We start from the raw sequence: 18,594 nt of genomic DNA on the forward strand, positions 1-18,594 counted from the left end.
AGGATTGGACTTGTGGCTGTGGAAAATGGGACATGACAGCCATACCTTGCAATCATGCTGTCTCTGCAATTTATAAATCCAAACAGCATTCAGAAGATTTTGTGCATCAGTTCTTTAAGAAGGAAATGTATTTGGAAGCCTACAAGCCAATGATATACCCTGTTCCTGGACCTGATCTATGGACAAAAACTGCTACAAGAGACATTGACCCTCCTGTTTTCCATAAGAAGAAGGGTAGGAAACAAACAAAGAGGAGGAAGGGCAGGTTTGAAGTGCCTAAACCTAAGGAAACATCAAGGATGGGGACAATTACATGCAGTAACTGCAGCAAGCAGGGCCACAGATACACAAATTGTGAGGATGCTTTGAAGCCAGCACTTGTTGCTAGGAAGAACAAACACAAGGTACCTTGCATTACATGTGACCCTAGATAGATTTCCAAATTGTACCATTAATGCTCTGATCTGCCATTTTATTCTTGTTGCAGGAAAACAGGGGTGCACCATCTTCTGCACCAAGGGCTGCACCATCTTCTGCTGTAGCTCCATCTGCTGGATCACCAGCTGGGAGAGCACCACCAAGGGCAGCTACCTCAGCAGCTCCAGCAAGCAGGGCAAGCAGCTCAAGAGCTCCAGCAAGCAGGGCAAGCAGCTCAAGACCTCCAGCAGCAAGGGCAAGCACATCTGGTGCAGCAACAAGGAGAGCTTCAACAGCAGCAGCTACCCCAGCAGCACCCTTCTTGCCACCAAGACAGAGGAAAAAACCATCCAGGCTCAGAGATTACTTTTATGCTTCAGGGAGCTAATGCTTCCTTGTTGATCATTATTCATGTTGGTCTGATGTTGGTCTGCCTAAACTTGTTATTTTGGAACAACTTATGTTGGTCTGATGTTATGGAGCAAGAAACTCATGTAACGATCTTGTTGTTATGATACTTTATGCACTGTTATTATGATCCATATGATGTTATGCACTGTTATTACGATCCATATGATACTTTATCTTGCTTAAATGACCATGCTGAAATGATCATGGTGTTGCTAGATTTTAGCATAAGTTGATGCCATCCTCGACGGTTGTCGACGGGTAGGGTTAACCCTACATGAGTTGATGCCATCCTCGACGGTTGTCGAGGGGTAGGGTTAACCCTACATGAGTTGATGCCATCCTCGATGGTTGTCGAGGGGTAGGGTTAACCCTACATGAGTTGATGCCATCCTCGACGGTTGTCGAGGGGTAGGGTTAACCCTACATGAGTTGATGCCATCCTTGACGGTTATCGAGGGGTAGGGTTAACCCTACATGAGTTGATGCCATCCTCGACGGTTGTCGACGGGTAGGGTTAACCCTACATGAGTTGATGCCATCCTCGACGGTTGTCGAGGGGTAGGGTTAACCCTACATGAGTTGAGGCCATCCTCGGCGGTTGTCGAGGGGTAGGGTTAACCCTACATGAGTTGAGGCCATCCTCGACGGTTGTCGAGGGGTAGGGTTAACCCTACATGAGTTGAGGCCATCCTCGGCGGTTGTCGAGGGGTAGGGTTAACCCTACATGAGTTGAGGCCATCCTCGACGGTTGCCGAGGGGTAGGGTTAACCCTACATGAGTTGGTGGCATCCTCGACGGTGCCATCAAAATTCATATTAAACTTTAACAAGTACCATCATAATTCATATTAACTTTATCAAGTGCCATCAAATACCAAAACTTGAATTACAACAAGTAGCATCACATGGCAGATTAAAATTTAACCAGTGCCATCAAATACCAAATCTTGGATTACAACAAGTAGCATCACATGGCAGATTAAAATGGAACCAGTGCCATCAAATACCAAATCTTGGATTACAACAAGTACCATAAATAAGCACCATACATAATTTTCCAACCCCCTCCTTCTATTACAGCAGTGCCATCCTACTATTATAAATAAGCACCATACATAATTATTGCAATCACTCATCACATATAGCCTTGATTCTCTTCAGCTTAGACTTGTTGGCCTCTCCATCCTTTAAAAGGTCAGATATGGCAAACTCAAGCCTTTTCTTCTGCTGATTGACTTCATCAACATGTGCATCTTTCCTCCATTTGCTAATGAGTTCAGCCTGAGTGGCCTGGATCTTCTTCAGCAGCTCTACATCTCCCTTCAGTGACATATTCTCCTTCTCAAGATCAGTCTTGATTTCATTAGCATCAGGTGCAACCTGATCAGCGCCACTTTCCTGAACACTCTTTTGTTTTGCCTGCAACAGACGCTTCTCTTCTTCTAGCAGGGCAATCACATCTTCTTTAACCTTGATCTGCTCTTGGCTCTGCTCATACATATCCCAAAGCTTGCGCAGGGCATTCTTAAGTGGCTCTGGCCATTCTGGGTCAACCCACTCAACAAGACCACAGCTGTAACCTCCCTGATTAACCAAATAAATATTACAACAAAAATTCTAATCATTTATTCAGGATTTAAGCAGTTCATATAGTTAACAAACATAATTATGCGTGTACTACTTGCTACAAGCAGCTAGAAACCATGCCAATTAAACATAATTACTCAGGATTTGACCATTCATAATTTATTTAAATAAACCACTTGTAACATCTATTGCTTCAGTTAACAATCCTAATTCTTCAGTTAACATCTACTGCTAACAGTAAGGAGTAGAAGGCAAAACAGAGTTGTATACATAATCACTAACAGTTAACAATTACTAACCTGCTCCGAACACCCCAAAAACCTACGGCCGGTGTGGATGCTTTGAAATGCAACTCCCCTCTCCACCGGCGTCTTATGACTGCAGATCGGGCCTCCAGAAACAATGCCACACCATTCGGGATCCACAGTGGTCCGTGGTATCTACATTATTAGAACCAGAGAAGAACGTGACAGTCAAATACAAAATCAAATCGGTGAAATCAAACTTGAATTCGGGAAGAACCCTAACCCTAACTGACAGAGAGGAAAACTCACGTAGGGCTCCGATTCGTACGAGGGGAGAGAAATAGACGAGTCACTAGTCTCGCCGTCGTTCCAGGAAACCATGGCTGCTGTGGTCGCCGTCGGCGGCGGCGGGGGCAAGGTGCGACGGCGGGGCGGGAGCGGCGGGGTCCGACAGGCGAGGAGTGGGGAATGGCTGACCCGGTTGGGTTCGACCAGTTTGTCTTGCGCCGTCTAACGGCGCTTGATGGGCGCCGTGTGCACACAGGCCACGTGGCACCTGACAGCGGGCCCTGGACGTCAGGTTTGCCCTCAAACGGGACTGATCGAGTAATCAGCGTTTTTTGCAAACTGTTAGCACAAAAGTGGCGGTTTTTTGCAAAAAAACGAAAGGTGGTGGTTTTTTGATTTCGCGTCCCCAAATGTGGTGGTTTTTTGCAATTTACTCCATTATCTACCGGTGGCACCTTTAATAGACCATAAACCTTACTAAAAATAGTAAATCATTCAGTAGCATATGTAGTAAAAAAGGAGATTGAAGAAATGTGAATCAGCGCGTGCAACTCTGCATTCTGAATGTGTTACCTTTTTTTCTGACACAACATCCACCGGAACATCTGGCATGCTTATTACAGGAGAGGTGCAAATGTGCGTGGCTACTTCGTGTGGAGCCTCATGGACAACTTCGAGTGGGGTTTCGGTTTCACCGTGAGGTTCGGGATCTATCACGTGGATTTTGAAATGCAAGAGAGGACTCCAAAGATGTCAGGGAAGTGGTACCGAGACTTCCTCACGGGCTCTAGACCGGTCGACCAAGCACAGACGCTAAGAGCAGATTCGTGATGCTTGCAACCATTATATTGTCAGATCCGGTTACCCCTGAAATGAAACTGTCGGATCCAGTGAATATAGATATTGTTTTTTATAGGAAAAAAACAGATACTCCTAGTTTGCTACACATCGTTCCAACACTTCCCTAATAGTGTCTTTGCCTGGTATATCAACAGGCGCCCAAAACTACCACACGCGCTAAACCCCAGCGTTATTGTGCGCCAGAGGCAAAAAAAAGCGCTCCAGCAGGCGCTGTAAAGTAGAGCGCGCTAAAAAAAACTTTAGCGCATGGGTGTGAGCGCGGTCTCCGGTGCTGCAAATTTGGGGCGTTGGATTGTTCGCGCGAGCAGATGCATGTGAGGCCGCCGCATTAGACGCCATGTTTTTGTGGGTAAACCTCCCGCGCGCAAAACACTATTTCGGTGCTACAAAACTTTTTTAGCGTGCCGCGCTACCGCATGTCTGTTGGATATGCTCTAAAGGTGTATACTACAAACTCTGGAGATTGTCATCACTTTGGGGTAAGAGTATCTACAGCCGGACTCAGCAAACCCAGCCCCTCAAACGCCGGCGCGTCCGCGGACACTGGCCGGGCATTCCCTATATCTGCGTCTCCACACCCACGTATCTCATATTCCGTCCCCTATATTCATACTAAACCATACAACGTTGATAAGAACTACGTAGATCATGAGCGGACATACAAATGCACAATCAGTTCATCAAAAGATCACAGTCGGATCATGAAAGATAGGCAAAGTTCACATAATACATAATATAGCAGACAAGTTCAAACTACAACTTAAAACTTGAAATAAAGACGGATCTTCACCACTTTCCTTGCCGGCATTTGCCCTTCCGGTCGCCGGCGTAACTGTAGGAGTCCGCGGCAGGAGGTGGGTCCATGTCGGAGCCGTCCGACCCGTCGGAGAAGGAGAAATCGGAGATGACGATGAAGCCTTGCAATCGCCGGACGACGCGGTCTTGCTTGTGCTTGAGCTTCCCCACCCTCGCCGCCTCCCTCGCTTTTGGACAAAAAAATTTGCGCAAAAAAAACCACGTTCTTTTGCTTCCGTGAGAGACGCGAATTTGCTTCCACGAGAGGTACGAATTTGCTTCCGCGAGAAGCATGGCCGTGCCGCTCGGAAATGAAAAAAATACGTTTTCTGTTGTTTCCTTCTGTGAGAGCCACAGATTGATTTCTGCGAGAGGCACGACCGTACCTCTCAAAAATGAGGAAAACGCGTTTTTTTTCTTCTTTCGCGAGAGACATGGATTTGCTTCCGAAAAACATGTTTTCTTTTCTTTTTCCTTCTGCGAAAGACACGGTTTACTTTTCGTGAAGACACGGATTTGCTTTCGTGGGAGGCACGATCGTGCCTCTTGGAAACGAAAAAAAAGACGCACATGTCGCAATGCGCTGCATGTCGCAATCTGAGGGATAGGAATGACCTTTGCAAAAAAATGCTCCTTAATTAATGATTTTCGTGTGAACACTTGAAAAATATCCGTACACGTCCAGACCATTTCGGAGTAAAACGTCTTGATCTCGATTAGTTGATAAAAAAAATCGCCTTATATATACCTTATAAAGAAAACAAAACACGTCGTTGCGGCAGCTTAATCAACACACAGTCTAGGCGAGCACAACACCTTACCTGCCTGTCGTTACCATGCCGCCTACAAGGGTCATTGTTTGACTGTGCGCACAGGCGCAACATTTGCCGGTCTGTGGGCGTAACATGTGCATCGTCCCTCCGTCTCATGAGTCTACACCCTAGACGTTACAATCGCCTCGCCCCAAAATAGACTCCACACACTTGCTGCCTGCTGGGTTTGAGAGCGGAGGCAGCTCACATTGGAGGGGGTGCGCCGGCCGTGGACGGATGGCGCGCGAGGCGGCCCTGTGGCTTCTCCTGCTCTTGTCTGCTCACCTGCTCCTCCGACGTGCTTCGGCGATCCATCGCGGCCAGTTCCCTCCTCCGACGAGCTTCCTGTTTGGGACATCCACCGCTGCCTACCAGGTACCCCCACCCGAATTGTGCACCGAGTGGCTGCGTCCTCCTCTTTTCTCGATTGGGGCTACTTGGATGACTTGATGCATCCTCTTCTTTTCCAAACATTCAGTAATCAGTAGGCGTTTAATTGCAATCGTTACACACTACGTTGCTCAAGAAAATTTTAACTGCCCATTTGGGGAAGTCCTCAAGAAATCTAGCATCGTCTTCGATAGAGGCAACCCCATACATTTAAAAAAAAAAAACTCCGTAGTGTCTATAGCTTCCCTATAGAACAACTCGCTGATGAAGAAATATCTAGCTGCACATTTATTTTTTGGGTATCTAGCTGCACATCAGCTTGTAAAGGAATGCAACTCAAAAAGAAAAAAAAAAACACTCGTAAAAGAATGGCTGGCCCGGCCCTGTCTATGGGCTGGGTCCTGTCATCCAACATCAGAGTACCCAACCAAACCCCAGTTGAGCTATGTAGCCCATTCCAATTTGTCTACCCAACCCGAGCCAAACTGGGTGAGTCCTAAACGGCGCGCGCCCTTTTTTTTTTTGAGGGGAAAGAGAGCTTTCTCATTCATTCATTCATAGCAAGTCTACAGTCATTCTCAATTACATGTAGGACATTCAGTGGCACATGCTGCAGTATATAAAAATCTCCATGAGCTCTAGCATGAGCTGCTATCTCATGTGCGGACACATTGCACTCTCTTCCAATTTTACTCACCATGCACGAACTGAAATCCCGCATTATAGTCTTTGCTTCTTCATAAGTAGCCCACCACTTAGATTTGTTTCTTTCTTCTGTATTCACAGCCGCAACGTCAGCAGCACAGTCTGATTCCACTTGTACCTGAAACTTGTTTATATCTCGCAAATACTTGAGGCCCAAAAGCAGGGCGCGCGCCCTTTTTCATATAGTTTCCGCAAGCAACTAGTTGACGAGCGATCCTTCGGGAGTCCCACAACGATCAGCGTTACTTGGCGCGCTCTTAGCCACCCGCCACGTGTCGTGTTCTGAACATTTTCTTTAATTTTATTTTCGCACGTGTTATCGGCTTTTTAAATGGTTTTTTTGGTTTTTTTGTATATTCTGGCCTTTCACTGGACCTTAGCTTCTGGGAAAAATTAAATTTTTTTTGCATGAAATGCGTGCTTTTTTCTTCCACGAGAAGCACGGTTTTGCTTTTGAGAGAGGCACGATTGTGCCTCTCAGAAACAAAAAAAACACGTTCTTTTTCTTCCACGAGAGGCACGGTTTTGCTTTCACGAGAGGCACTGTTTTGCTTTCACGAGAGGCACGACCGTGCCTCTCAGAAATGAAAAAGAAAACACATTTTCTTTTTTTCTTCTGCAAGAGGCACAGTTTTGCTTCGCGAGAGGCACAGCCGTGCCTTTTGAAAACGAAAAAAAACGCATTTTTTTTGCTTCTGCGAGAGGCATGGTTTTGCTTTCGCGACAGGCACAGTTGTGCTTTCACGAGAGGCATGGCCGTGCCTTTCGAAAACGAAAAAAACACGTTTATTTTTTTTTTGCTTCCGCGGGAGGCACGGCCGTGCCTCTTTTAGAAAGAGAAAAAAATCGTGCTCCCAGTTAGGTTTTTTTGTCCTTTTTCTTGTGAAAAACAAATCGTCAAAACCTATAAGCATGGCTAGAAATCTCAACAATGAAATCAGTTCGAGATTTAGACGCACGGTTTAAGAGATAAAATATTTTGAATAAAAGGATGTATGAAAAAAAGGAAAAACTCTCGACAAAGTGATACACATGCGGCGCGTCACTTGTTACAACTTGAGAAGGTGGGAGTGATCTTTGCGATGAGTACTCCTTAATTAGTGATTTCGAACGCATAGCCCCCTTCCCCCTTTTGTGTGGGCTAACCCGTTTAACTTTATTTTCTCTGTCAAACGGTGAGAAGCATGCGCGCCACGGTGATTCGAACTCATGATCTTTTGTTCGTAGATAAGCTGCACTAACCAGCTAGAACACAACACCTGTTGTGATAATTTCTCCCCTTTTCCTGTTTCTGTTCTTTCTTTTGTTTTCTTCCTTTCTTCCCTTTTTTCTTCTTCAATTCGTGATTATTTTTTAAAAAGTTCATTAAATTTTTTCAAAATTGATGAACTTTTTGAAAATTTGTGATCTTTTTTTAGAATTGATGAACTTTTTTCTCAAAATCGATAACTTTTTTTTTCAAGATTGCTGAACTTTCTTTGAAAGTCGGTAATTGTTTTTCAAAGTTGATGAACTTTTTTCAAAATTGTGTATATTTTTCAAATTCATGAACATTTTTTTCAAAATTGTGAGCCTGTTTTGAAGGTCAATGAAATTTTTTCAAATCTGTGAACTTTCTTAAAAATCATTGAGTTATTCAAAATCCGTGAACTTTTCTCTTGAAATCAGCAAACTTTTTTCAAACTCATGAACTTTTTTATATTCATGATTTTTTTAATTCGTGAACTTTTTTCGACTTTAGTGATTTTTTTTCTTGAAAGTCAACTGTCAGCTATCAACAGGGTCGATTGTTGACTGAGCAAACGAGTCAGGTTTGGTTTTTTATCAAACGCAGCAGCTCCTGCTCGCACGAGAGCATAAATGGGCCGGCCCACGCTAGTGAAGGCGTGAGTGCCGGTTTCGCTCGGTGGCGCTTAAAGCAGCAATTAGGAGCTCCCGCCGTTTTGGATAGCAAGGGGTACCATGCGGGACCCCGCAAGGGTCATTTTATTGGGCCGGAAGCGCAAAGTGATGTGTCCAGCCACCGCCACGTGTCGCGTGCTAGGCTCTTCCTCAGAATTTTATTTTATTTTTCTGTATGCGTTTTCGGATTTTAGATGGGTTTTTTTCAAAAAAAATGAATTTTTGTTTTTCCTAGGTTTTAAATAAAACAATTCAAAAAGAGGACCCCCATATTAGGGAGACGTCAGCTGAGAGGGATCCTCCAGCGAACGTTTCCATTCGCTAGGGGAGAGGTCCTCGAGCGAATGTTTCGCTCATTCGCCAGCTGGATGGCCATGGCGACCTCCAATTGGCCCAAAGCCCACTAAAATTGTTTTTTATGAGAAAATGCCATGAACAAAAATCAGGAAAAGTTGGCAGTAATAAAAAATGCAATCCCCTCAAATTAAAAATGCCGCCCTTTTAAAAATAATAGAAATGCCACATATCAAAATAAAAAATATCGTTCTCTTTAAAAAATGCCATCCTATTATAAAACTAAAAATACCATCCTCTTATAAACAAAACTGCCATCCTCTTATAAACAAAACTGCCATAGTCCAATAATAAAAATGCCATCCTCTTACAATAAGAATGTCATGTTATTAATAATAAAAATGACATCCTCTTACAATAAAAACGTCATGTTATTAATAATAAAAATGCCATCCTCTTACAATAAAAAATGCCACGTACAAAAAATTATAAAAACTGTCATATTAATTTTTTAGTTAAATTGTCATGTACCTAAGTGAAAAATCATCTTCGTAAAAATAAAAACTGCCATGTTATTTTTTTTTTACTAAAACTACCATGTAACTAACTGAGAAAACATCCTCTTAACAAAATAAAACCTGTCATGTTAATATGAGAAAGGCTGAGACTAGTATTCGATCCCAAGTCCCCTCGATGTAGACTCGGGAACATAACTAGTTTGGTTTGATGGTGAGGTTTTGGAAAGGCCATAGTTCGGCTTTTGTGCCTCAGTGGACACTTTAGAAAGTTTGACGTGTCTTCGCTCATGTGTCAAGATTCATGCAACAAAAGTCCAACGGGAGAAAGAGGGTTCACTAGAACCTGGCTCTTGGTTGACGTACGCCAGTTAACATTTCCAGAAAAAATTACACGGTTTATTTTTGCTTCCACGAGAATCATATGTTTGCTTCTCATGGAGGCATACATTTGATTCCACAAGAAGCACAGTTATGCTTTTAAAAAAATATTTTTCTTTCACAAGAAACACATATTTGTTTCTCGTTGAACTATAGATTTGCTTTCGCGAGAAAGCACAACTGTGCCTCTTGGAAAATGGAAAAAACTTGCTTTTTTGCTTTCAAGAGAAGCACAAATTTGCTTCCTCGAAAAGTATAGTTGTACCTCTCGCAAAAGGTAAAAAGCATGTTTTTTTGCGTTCATGAGAAGCACAAATACGCTTCTCGTGGACACACATATTTTTTTCGCAAGAAGCTGTATCTCTCATAAAGGAAGAAAATGCGTTTTTTTTGTTTTCATTAGAATCACAGATTTGTTCCTCGTGTAGGCACAGATTTGCTTCCATGAGAAGCATAGTTGTGCCTCACAGAAAGGGAAAATATGTATTTTCACGAGAAGCATGAATTTGCTTCCGCGAGAAGCATAGTTGTGCTTTTCAGAAAGGGAAAAAATGAAGGAAAAAACATTCTTGCCGCTCTGGTTATATTTCATCCGATTTTTTTGTGAAAAAAAAAGTTCATTGAAACCTATTAACATGGGATCTAGCGTCGAAGATCGACGCGATAAATCTAACCGTGAAAATGGTTCGGAATTTGGACGTATGTTCAAAATATTAAACATTTTAAATGAGTTTATAAAAAAAACTCTCAAATTACAACAAATTGCGCACATGTAGTACGCCATTTGTCAACGTCTGAAAAGGTGAAAGTGACCTTTAGAAGAAGTACCCCTTAACTCATGATCTGGGTTGTTTACTTGTGACGCTCCCGATTCAATCGTACACTAATCATACATGCAAACGTGTACGATCAAGATTAGGGACTCACGGGAAGATATCACAATATAACTCTAAAAATAAATAAGTCATACAAGCCAGCGGCCTCGAGGGCTCCCGATTCAATCGTACACTAATCATACACGCAAAACGTGTACGATCAAGGTTAGGGACTCACGGAAAGATATCACAATATAACTCTAAAAATAAATAAGTCATACAAGCCAGGGGCCTCGAGGGCTCGAATACAAGTGCTCGGTCATAGACGAGTCAGCGGAAGCAACAATATCTGAGTACATACATAAGTTAAACAAGTTGCCATAAGATGGCTAGCATCAACTGGGATACAGATCGAAAGAGGCGCAGGCCTCCTGCCTAAGATCCTCCTAAACTACTCCTGGTCGTCGGCGGCGGCTTGCACGTAGTAGTAGGCACCTCCGGTGTAGTAGGAGTCGTCGTCGACGGTGGCGTCTGGCTCCTGGGCTCCAGCATCTAGTTACGACAACCGAGAGGAAAGGAAATGGGGAAAAGAGGGAGCAAAGCAACCGTGTGTACTCATTCAAAGTACTCGCAAGCAAGGATCTATACTACATATGCATTGGCATCAATGAAATGGATAGTATCTGTGGACTGAACTGCAGAATGCCAGAATAAGAGGGGGATAGCTAGTCCTATCGAAAACTACGCTTCCGCCAACCTCCATCTTGAAGCAGTAGAAGAGAGTAGATGGTAAGTTAACCAAGTATCATCGCATAGCATAACCCTACCCAGCGATCCTCTATTCGTCGCCCTGTTAGAGAGCGATCACCGGGTTGTATCTGGCACTTGAAAGGGTGTGTTTTATTAAGTATCCGGTTCTAGCTGTCATAAGGTCAGGGTACAACTCCAGGTCGTTCTTTTACCGACGGACACGGCTATTCGAATAGATAAACTTTCCTGCAGGGGTGCACCACATTACCCAACACGTTCGATCCCTCTGGCCGGGCAAACTTTTCTGGGTTATGTACGGCCTCGGAAGATCAACACGCCGCAGCCCTACCTAGGCACAACCGAGAGTTCAGCACGCCGGTCTAAATCCTATGCGCGCAGGGGTCTGGGCCCCATCGCCCATTGCACACCTGCACGTTGCGAGCGCGGCCGGAAGCAGACCTAGCCTCCCTAATACAAGAGCAAGCGTTCCAGTCCAACCCGGCGCGTGCCGCTCAGTCGGCGACGTCAAAAAGGCTTCGGCTGATACCACGATGTCGAGTGCCTATAGTTGTTCCCGCGTAGTTGGTTAGTGCGTATAGGCCAGTGACCAGACTCAGATCAAATACCAAGATCTCGTTAAGACTGTTATTTAAAGTATCCGCGGACGCCGACCAGGGCCAAGCCCACCTCTCACCTAGGTGGTCTCAACCTGCCATGTCGCTCCGCCACAAAGATTCACCCAGAGGGCCGTCAGACAAAGGTCCTTTCAGCCCCCAACCGTGAATCACTCGCGGGTACTCTACGAGCCGACCCGTCTTTAGTCACCACATGTATCATGTATAAGATATATAGTATATACCCATGATCACCTCCCTAGTGATCATAGCCCGATAGTATAGCATGGCAGACAGACAAGAATGTAGGGCCACTGATGATAAACTAGCATCCTATACTAAGCATTTAGGATTGCAGGTAAGGTATCAACAACTGTAGCAACAATGACAGGCTATGCAACAGAATAGGATTAACCGAAAACAGTAACATGCTACACTACTCTAATGCAAGCAGTAGAGGAAAGGAATAGGCGATATCTGGTGATCAGGGGGGGGCTTCCCTGGTTGCTCTGCAGACAGAAATGAACCCTCGAAGGTGAAATAGTCGATCACTGGTTCAACCGCGGTCTCGGGGTCTACCGGAAAGAAGTAACGGAGGGGGAACACAATAAATAACAGAGCAATCAAAGTATCACAAAACATAACATGGCAATACGCGGTGCTAGGGGTGACCTAACGCAGTACTAGGTGCTACCGGCGAAAGAGGGAAACATCCAGGAAAGTATTCCCGATGTTTCACATTTTCGGACAAACGGACCGGAGGGGGAAAGTTGCATGTTCACTATGCCAGGGACGTGTGGCTGGCAAAGGGACTACGTATTCGGATTCGTCTCGTCGTTCTGAGCAACTTTCATATATAAAGTATTTTCATCCGAATTACTGATTATGTTATATTATTTTATTAATTGATTTAATCTAATTCAAAAAATTATTATTGCATCATCATGACGTCAGATGTCAACGTTGACCGTTGACTGGTCAAACCGATATGTGAGTCCTGCCTGTCCTGTTAACTAACCTAAGTGATTATGTTAATTAACTAGTTTTAATAAAGTTAATTAATTCACTAATTAATTAATTATATACTTTTTTATTTACATTTTTGTTTCTATTTTTAAGGGGCTGGGCCCCACTGTCATTGGCCCAGAGGCCAATTGGGGCGGGCTACCGGGTGCGGGCATCCGTCGGGCGCCGCGGCGAGTAGAGCCCCAGGAGAAGGGGGAGCGCGGGCGTTGGCCCCGGGCGCGGCAAACCGGGGCCGCGGCGAGGCGCAGCGGCACGAGGAGTGGGGTTGGGGGCGCTGTCGGGGCTTCGGCCTTGACTAGCAGCGGCGGCGGTAGCGCTAGCAAGCAGCAGGCTACAGAGAGCAAATGCAAGCATCGGCAGAGCAGTTTTAAGAGCAGCAGTTAGCCGGAGACGCTGCAGCGGCGCTAGGCAGCGTTGGCCAAAGCAGCAGCAGGCGGATGCAGACGGGCGCTGGGCGCTGCGGCTGTGGCTCGGCCAGGGGCGCGCAGGGGGCGTGGGCGCCACTAGGAGCTTGTGGAGGCGGAGCTCCGGTCATGGCGGACGACAGCGCGGGCCATGATACCATTATGATGAAGCACATAGTCCGTGCATAGGGCATTACTAGGGAGCAAATGTGCACCTTGGCGCTCCCACCATGGGTCGCCCATTAATTGCTCGACCCATTATCTTTCCTAACAATAGTTTATTTCCTGTTTTCTTAGCCATTAGTGTAGCAAACCGTTTGCCATGCCTGATTTTCCCCTCTAAAAATGTTCACTAATTCGGAAAATATTCACAGATTCTAAAATTTAGAAGATTATTCATGTTTTTGGAATTTTTTCTGAATTTCAAAAACATTCACCATTTAAAAAAATCAAGGATAGTTTATGGATTTAAAAAAACATTAATTTTTTTAAAAATTATGAATTTGAGAAGTGTTCCCGGATTTTTAAAAATGTTTACAAATTATGAAAAGCCATCAACACCGGAGTGCGCGTTTGCTTGACCAGCAACACCCTATGCGCGGAATAGGAAAAGCCATCACCGCTAGGATGAGGAGGAGGCTGCCCTGCTCTACCGACGAGGTAGGCGCATTGGAGGAGGGAGCAAGCATCTGCTAAAGCGGAGGCCTTCAAGTTGAGTGATTTACTTTATTTCTTCAAAATTTGGAGCATAGTTTATCTAGATTTCCAAGTTTCCGAGAGCCAGAAGATTATCGTCTTCCCCGTGAAAATGCGGTGCAAGGTCGTCCATTGATGGATTGTTGGAAGTGGTTGTAAAATTAGCGAGAATGATCACTTCCCTGCAAAAAACTTTTTAGCGGGAATGCACACCTAATGTTCGCATTATCAGGCTCTCTGGTGAACATCAACAAATCTGATATGAATAACGCCCTCAATTGTCAAGGGATACCAATTTTTTGATGTGAGAAACGAAAAATCTTCTGTTCTGATTGCTGGGAAAGGCCTGGGAAATTTGTACACTCTTTTGGACTTTTGGTGCATTTTAAATTTTTATTTATAATTCGTAATGTGAGCTATCTAGTTACATAATACACCGGCCTCTTTTAGGCAACCTCAAGTGTTTGCTGATAGCATGTTGTTTCCAAACATCAGATTGAAGGTGGATATTTGGAGGGTAAGAAAGGCCTAAGTAATTGGGATGTCTACACCCACAAGCAAGGTGAAGATTCAGAATTCATATTACTGCACAGTTTCAATCTAGACATAGTTCACTTTTATCTTGTAATAACTTGATTTCTTTATATGTCTTCTTACCTGTCTTTCTTCCTTTCTTGCTTATCCCGTGGTTCAGGCACAATTGAGGATGGAAGCAATGGTGATATTGCTGCTGATCACTACCATCGTTACATGGTATGTTTTCTGCTAAAGCATACTGTTGATACTGTTCGATGCATCTCTATTCCAATTCATCTTGTGCAGACTAACGAATAACTTTTTTCCCTACTTCAGGAAGACATCGAGTTGATGCATTCCTTGGGAGTGAACTCATATAGATTCTCCATAGCATGGGCACGAATTCTACCAAGTGAGTTTGACTTCAATGTAATTTGCTTTTCTTAGGGATTATGCTATTTGTTAAAGTTATATATAGACTGTCCCAGAAATTGTTTGTTGCTGCAGGAGGCCGATTTGGACATGTAAATCCAGATGGTGTAGCATTCTACAATGCCATCATCAATGCTCTTCTGCACAAAGGTATTTAACAGAAAATTCCAGGCATCGGGAGAATTTTTTTAAGGTTCTAATATGCATTTGTTAATGGCATGCATAACCAGGCATACAACCATTTGTTACAATATTTCATTACGACATTCCACATGAGCTTGAAGAGCGATATGGTGGATGGTTGAGTCCAGAAATCCAGTATGTCTATGTCTGTGCCCCTCAGTTTGTTTTACTTCTCTGAATTAAAAAAGAAAAACTTAAATTATCATACTTCCAAGTGCTTTTCAGGAAGGACTTTGGTTACTTTGCAAACATATGCTTCAAGTTGTTTGGCGATCGAGTGAAATTCTGGCTTACAATGAATCAGCCTAACTTATTGGCAAAATTTTCTTATTTGAATGGATGGTTCCCTCCTGGTCATTGTTCGGAGCCGTTTGGGAATTGTGCCTTTGGAAATTCTTCAATAGAGCCATACATAGCAGGTCACAATATGATACTTTCACACGCAAACGTTGTGAGCATTTACAGAAATAACTATCAGGTACAAATTAGATCCTTCTTGGATACGAGTACACCATCACCTCGTGTGTTTTTTCCCATAGAAGTTAATAATATAACACCATCAACTGAGGATTTTTAGTATGGTTTAATATCTATGCCACTTAATAGGAGAGACAAGGTGGATATATTGGAATTGCTGTCAGCGCAAGATGGTATGAACCATTGCGAAATACCACAATCGACCAACTAGCAGTTGAACGGGCTATATCTTTCAATGTTCCATGGTACTATACCATCCTTCTTCTTTTTTGTGAATAGGTACTATACTATACTATCCAATAAGATGATAGCTGCAGGATAATTAGCATTTTGTTTCCTCATAAATTCAGAACAAGTGTGTTCTTAAACAAGATAATAAATGTGTCTAATACAAACAAACAGGCCAACAGGCTGATATAATTCACAGCAACACCATGATTTTTTGTTTCACTACACGGAGGCAGAGAAACTGACTCTCTTTTCTGTAACAGAACTTTGAAAGATTTATTTTTCAATTATTTCTTGGAACAAAATAAATATGATCTTCAATTACTACCTTCTTACTTTACCTGTTTTGTTTGTTTTTGATAGGTTTCTGGACCCTATAATTCTTGGTGATTATCCTGCAGAGATGCGCAAAATCTTGGGTCCAACCCTACCTGAGTTCACATTAAAGCAGAAGAAGAAACTACATGCAACCAAACTGGATTTTATTGGACTAAATCATTATTCGACATGGTATGCGAAGGACTGCATCTTTTCACCATGTGAAATGGATCCTATGGATGGGGATGCGCGAGTGTTAAGTTTAGTAGAACGAGATGGGGTGCCTATCGGTAAAGAGGTAAACATGAGATTGCTAAATACTGATTCATGTTAAGTCATTAATAAAAGAACAATAACAAATAGTGATTGCTGTCTCACTCATGCAGACAGGAGCACCATTCTTCTATGATGTTCCACATGGGATGGAAAAGGCGGTCATGTATTACAAACAAAGATACAACAACACCCCAACATATATTACAGAAAACGGTGTGACTCTCTGTCTTTTCTATATTCTGAAGCTTAAATAATTAGTATTTGAACTTGTTATACACTTTTGACGAGTGTCGTCTGAGTAGGACACTGCCTATTTGGCACATGTCTACATGTTCATAAACAATCGGAGCATTTTATCTCATTCGGAAACAAATCATTTTTTCGTCTGGCCTTCCAGAATTACATCTAATGATATCAGAGCTAGTGTTAGTAGAGACTGGCCTGCTTGTGGCTTATATGCATGAATAACAGTCAACCAACGATTATGTTTCTTATGGTATAATTCTTGTGTCATATCTGGGTTAGGTTGTTTGACAGCTGTACCTCTTGCCTCTTGGTGTTCTTTTTCTCTAATACAACGTGACGTGCAATAGATGTGTGTTCTAAAAAAACTCAGAGATTTTGAATCATATAGTAGTCACACCAAAGTAAGCTATGTGTTTCTCTTAGAGGCTAAGAGCCCATCATTTGTGACCATCCCTTGTCGGTCTTATGCTGGTTTTTGTTAACTCCACACCTGCTTGTACATATCATGGACTGTCGGGCCTCCCCTACGGTTTTCCTTTTAAAAAAAAGAGCATCACTAGTCTGTCTATTATTGTTCTGTTACAGAGAATAATGTGTGTAACAATATGTAGAGGCTAATTCACATTTTCAGGTTATGCTCAAGCAAGCAATAGCAGCATGACTGCTAAGGATTTTACCGGTGACACAGAAAGAATTGATTACATCAGTGGCTACCTCACTTATTTAGTCTCGGCAATAAGGTAACATATGCTGTGGACGCTTCATGCATAGATCTGGTTTCCAACTGTTTGCACTAGAATATTATATGGGTTCCCGGCATGTTCTGTGGCCGTTTAACCATTTCTTGAGAACGCAAAAGGGAATTCGATACAATGCAGGGCTGACCCTACCATATGGTAGACCTTAGCTGATGATATGCTCTTATGTTATCTACAAATTATGATTATGGCTACTATTGCATCAGTCTCTGAATACCAACCAACCTTGTTGAAATGTTAGCTGATGATATGCTCTTATGTTATCTACAAATTATGATTATGGCTACTATTGCATCAGTCTCTGAATACCAACCAACCTTGTTGAAATGTTTGAAGGAAAGGAGCTGACGTACGTGGTTACTTTGTGTGGTCTATCCTTGACGACTTCGAGTGGACTTCGGGATACAAGGACAGATTCGGGCTCTACCATGTCGACTTTAAGACGCAGAAGAGGACGCCGAAATTATCAGCTGAATGGTTCAGGGAGTTCCTCAAAGGTTCACTTGTGTCGAGAGAGTTTCAAAATGGATCCCAGCTGCAGCAGTACTATACTTCCTGAGCCACTGATGGTTCTGCCCGCGCGTCAATATCATCTAAATATATGAATGACATTTCACATATTCAGCTCACGATTTGTAATCCTGGATACTAAGAAGTTGCGAAACAAATGAGCAAGTTAGGATTCGAACCCACAACGTATTGGGTGTTAAAACCTCCCCTAGCCACTGAGCCAGTTCACAGTTGCTCAAGGGGGGGATTGGTTGGTTATGCTTGTACCATCCATATGTGTCAGGAATATCATGTAAAGGCGTACCTTATTTCCCGTGCCTGAATACTATGCAAGGTCGTGAGTTGCAAGACATCTTTATGCGTGTGAACAAATGATCAATATTAAGGTTGTTATCGTAAGAATGTAGAGATATTTATGTTTATAAATAAACCATGCATAGCGCAGCCTTTGCCCAATCAGATAGAGAGTATCTAACAGAGTTTGGCATAAAGCACCCTAAACTGCAACATTTTATTATCAGAAGTATTTAACCAGTTTAAAATATTCTGCAACTTGTGTGACTAAACTGCACGACCAATGGTGTGTTCTACTCTAGAGAAAATTCATATAAAAATTTACTTTGCAAATTCCTAACAACGCTGTATACCTATGCTCTAACTCCAACAATTCATCACATAAGCATCTAAAAAAGAATCAACAAAGCAAACTAGAAGTTGCAACATCATTCTCATCCGCGGTTCTG

The 18,594-nt window shown here is 43.1% G+C and overlaps 1 protein-coding gene and 1 pseudogene across 1 annotated transcript; both read left to right on the forward strand.

Annotated features, from left to right (window-relative positions):
• The window catches only part of LOC125533780 (beta-glucosidase 16-like), a 73,911-nt pseudogene extending 70,133 nt beyond the window's left edge, over nucleotides 1–3,778 (forward strand).
• Nucleotides 3,779–5,494: 1,716 nt separating this feature from the next.
• On the forward strand, nucleotides 5,495–18,203 carry LOC125539180 (putative inactive beta-glucosidase 14). The gene is made up of 12 exons (XM_048702549.1): nucleotides 5,495–5,790; nucleotides 14,403–14,469; nucleotides 14,602–14,660; nucleotides 14,760–14,835; nucleotides 14,931–15,005; nucleotides 15,086–15,173; nucleotides 15,264–15,516; nucleotides 15,645–15,760; nucleotides 16,107–16,359; nucleotides 16,448–16,550; nucleotides 17,215–17,323; nucleotides 17,678–18,203. The coding sequence occupies exons 1-12, from the start codon at nucleotides 5,653–5,655 to the stop codon at nucleotides 17,898–17,900; spliced, it is 1,560 nt and encodes a 519-aa protein (XP_048558506.1). The 5' UTR covers nucleotides 5,495–5,652; the 3' UTR covers nucleotides 17,901–18,203.
• The last annotated feature ends 391 nt before the right edge of the window (nucleotides 18,204–18,594 follow it).

The sequence above is a fragment of the Triticum urartu genome, chromosome 2A (assembly GCF_056163025.1).
Source record: "Triticum urartu cultivar PI428250 chromosome 2A, HENAU_Tu73, whole genome shotgun sequence".
Lineage (NCBI taxonomy): Eukaryota > Viridiplantae > Streptophyta > Magnoliopsida > Poales > Poaceae > Triticum > Triticum urartu.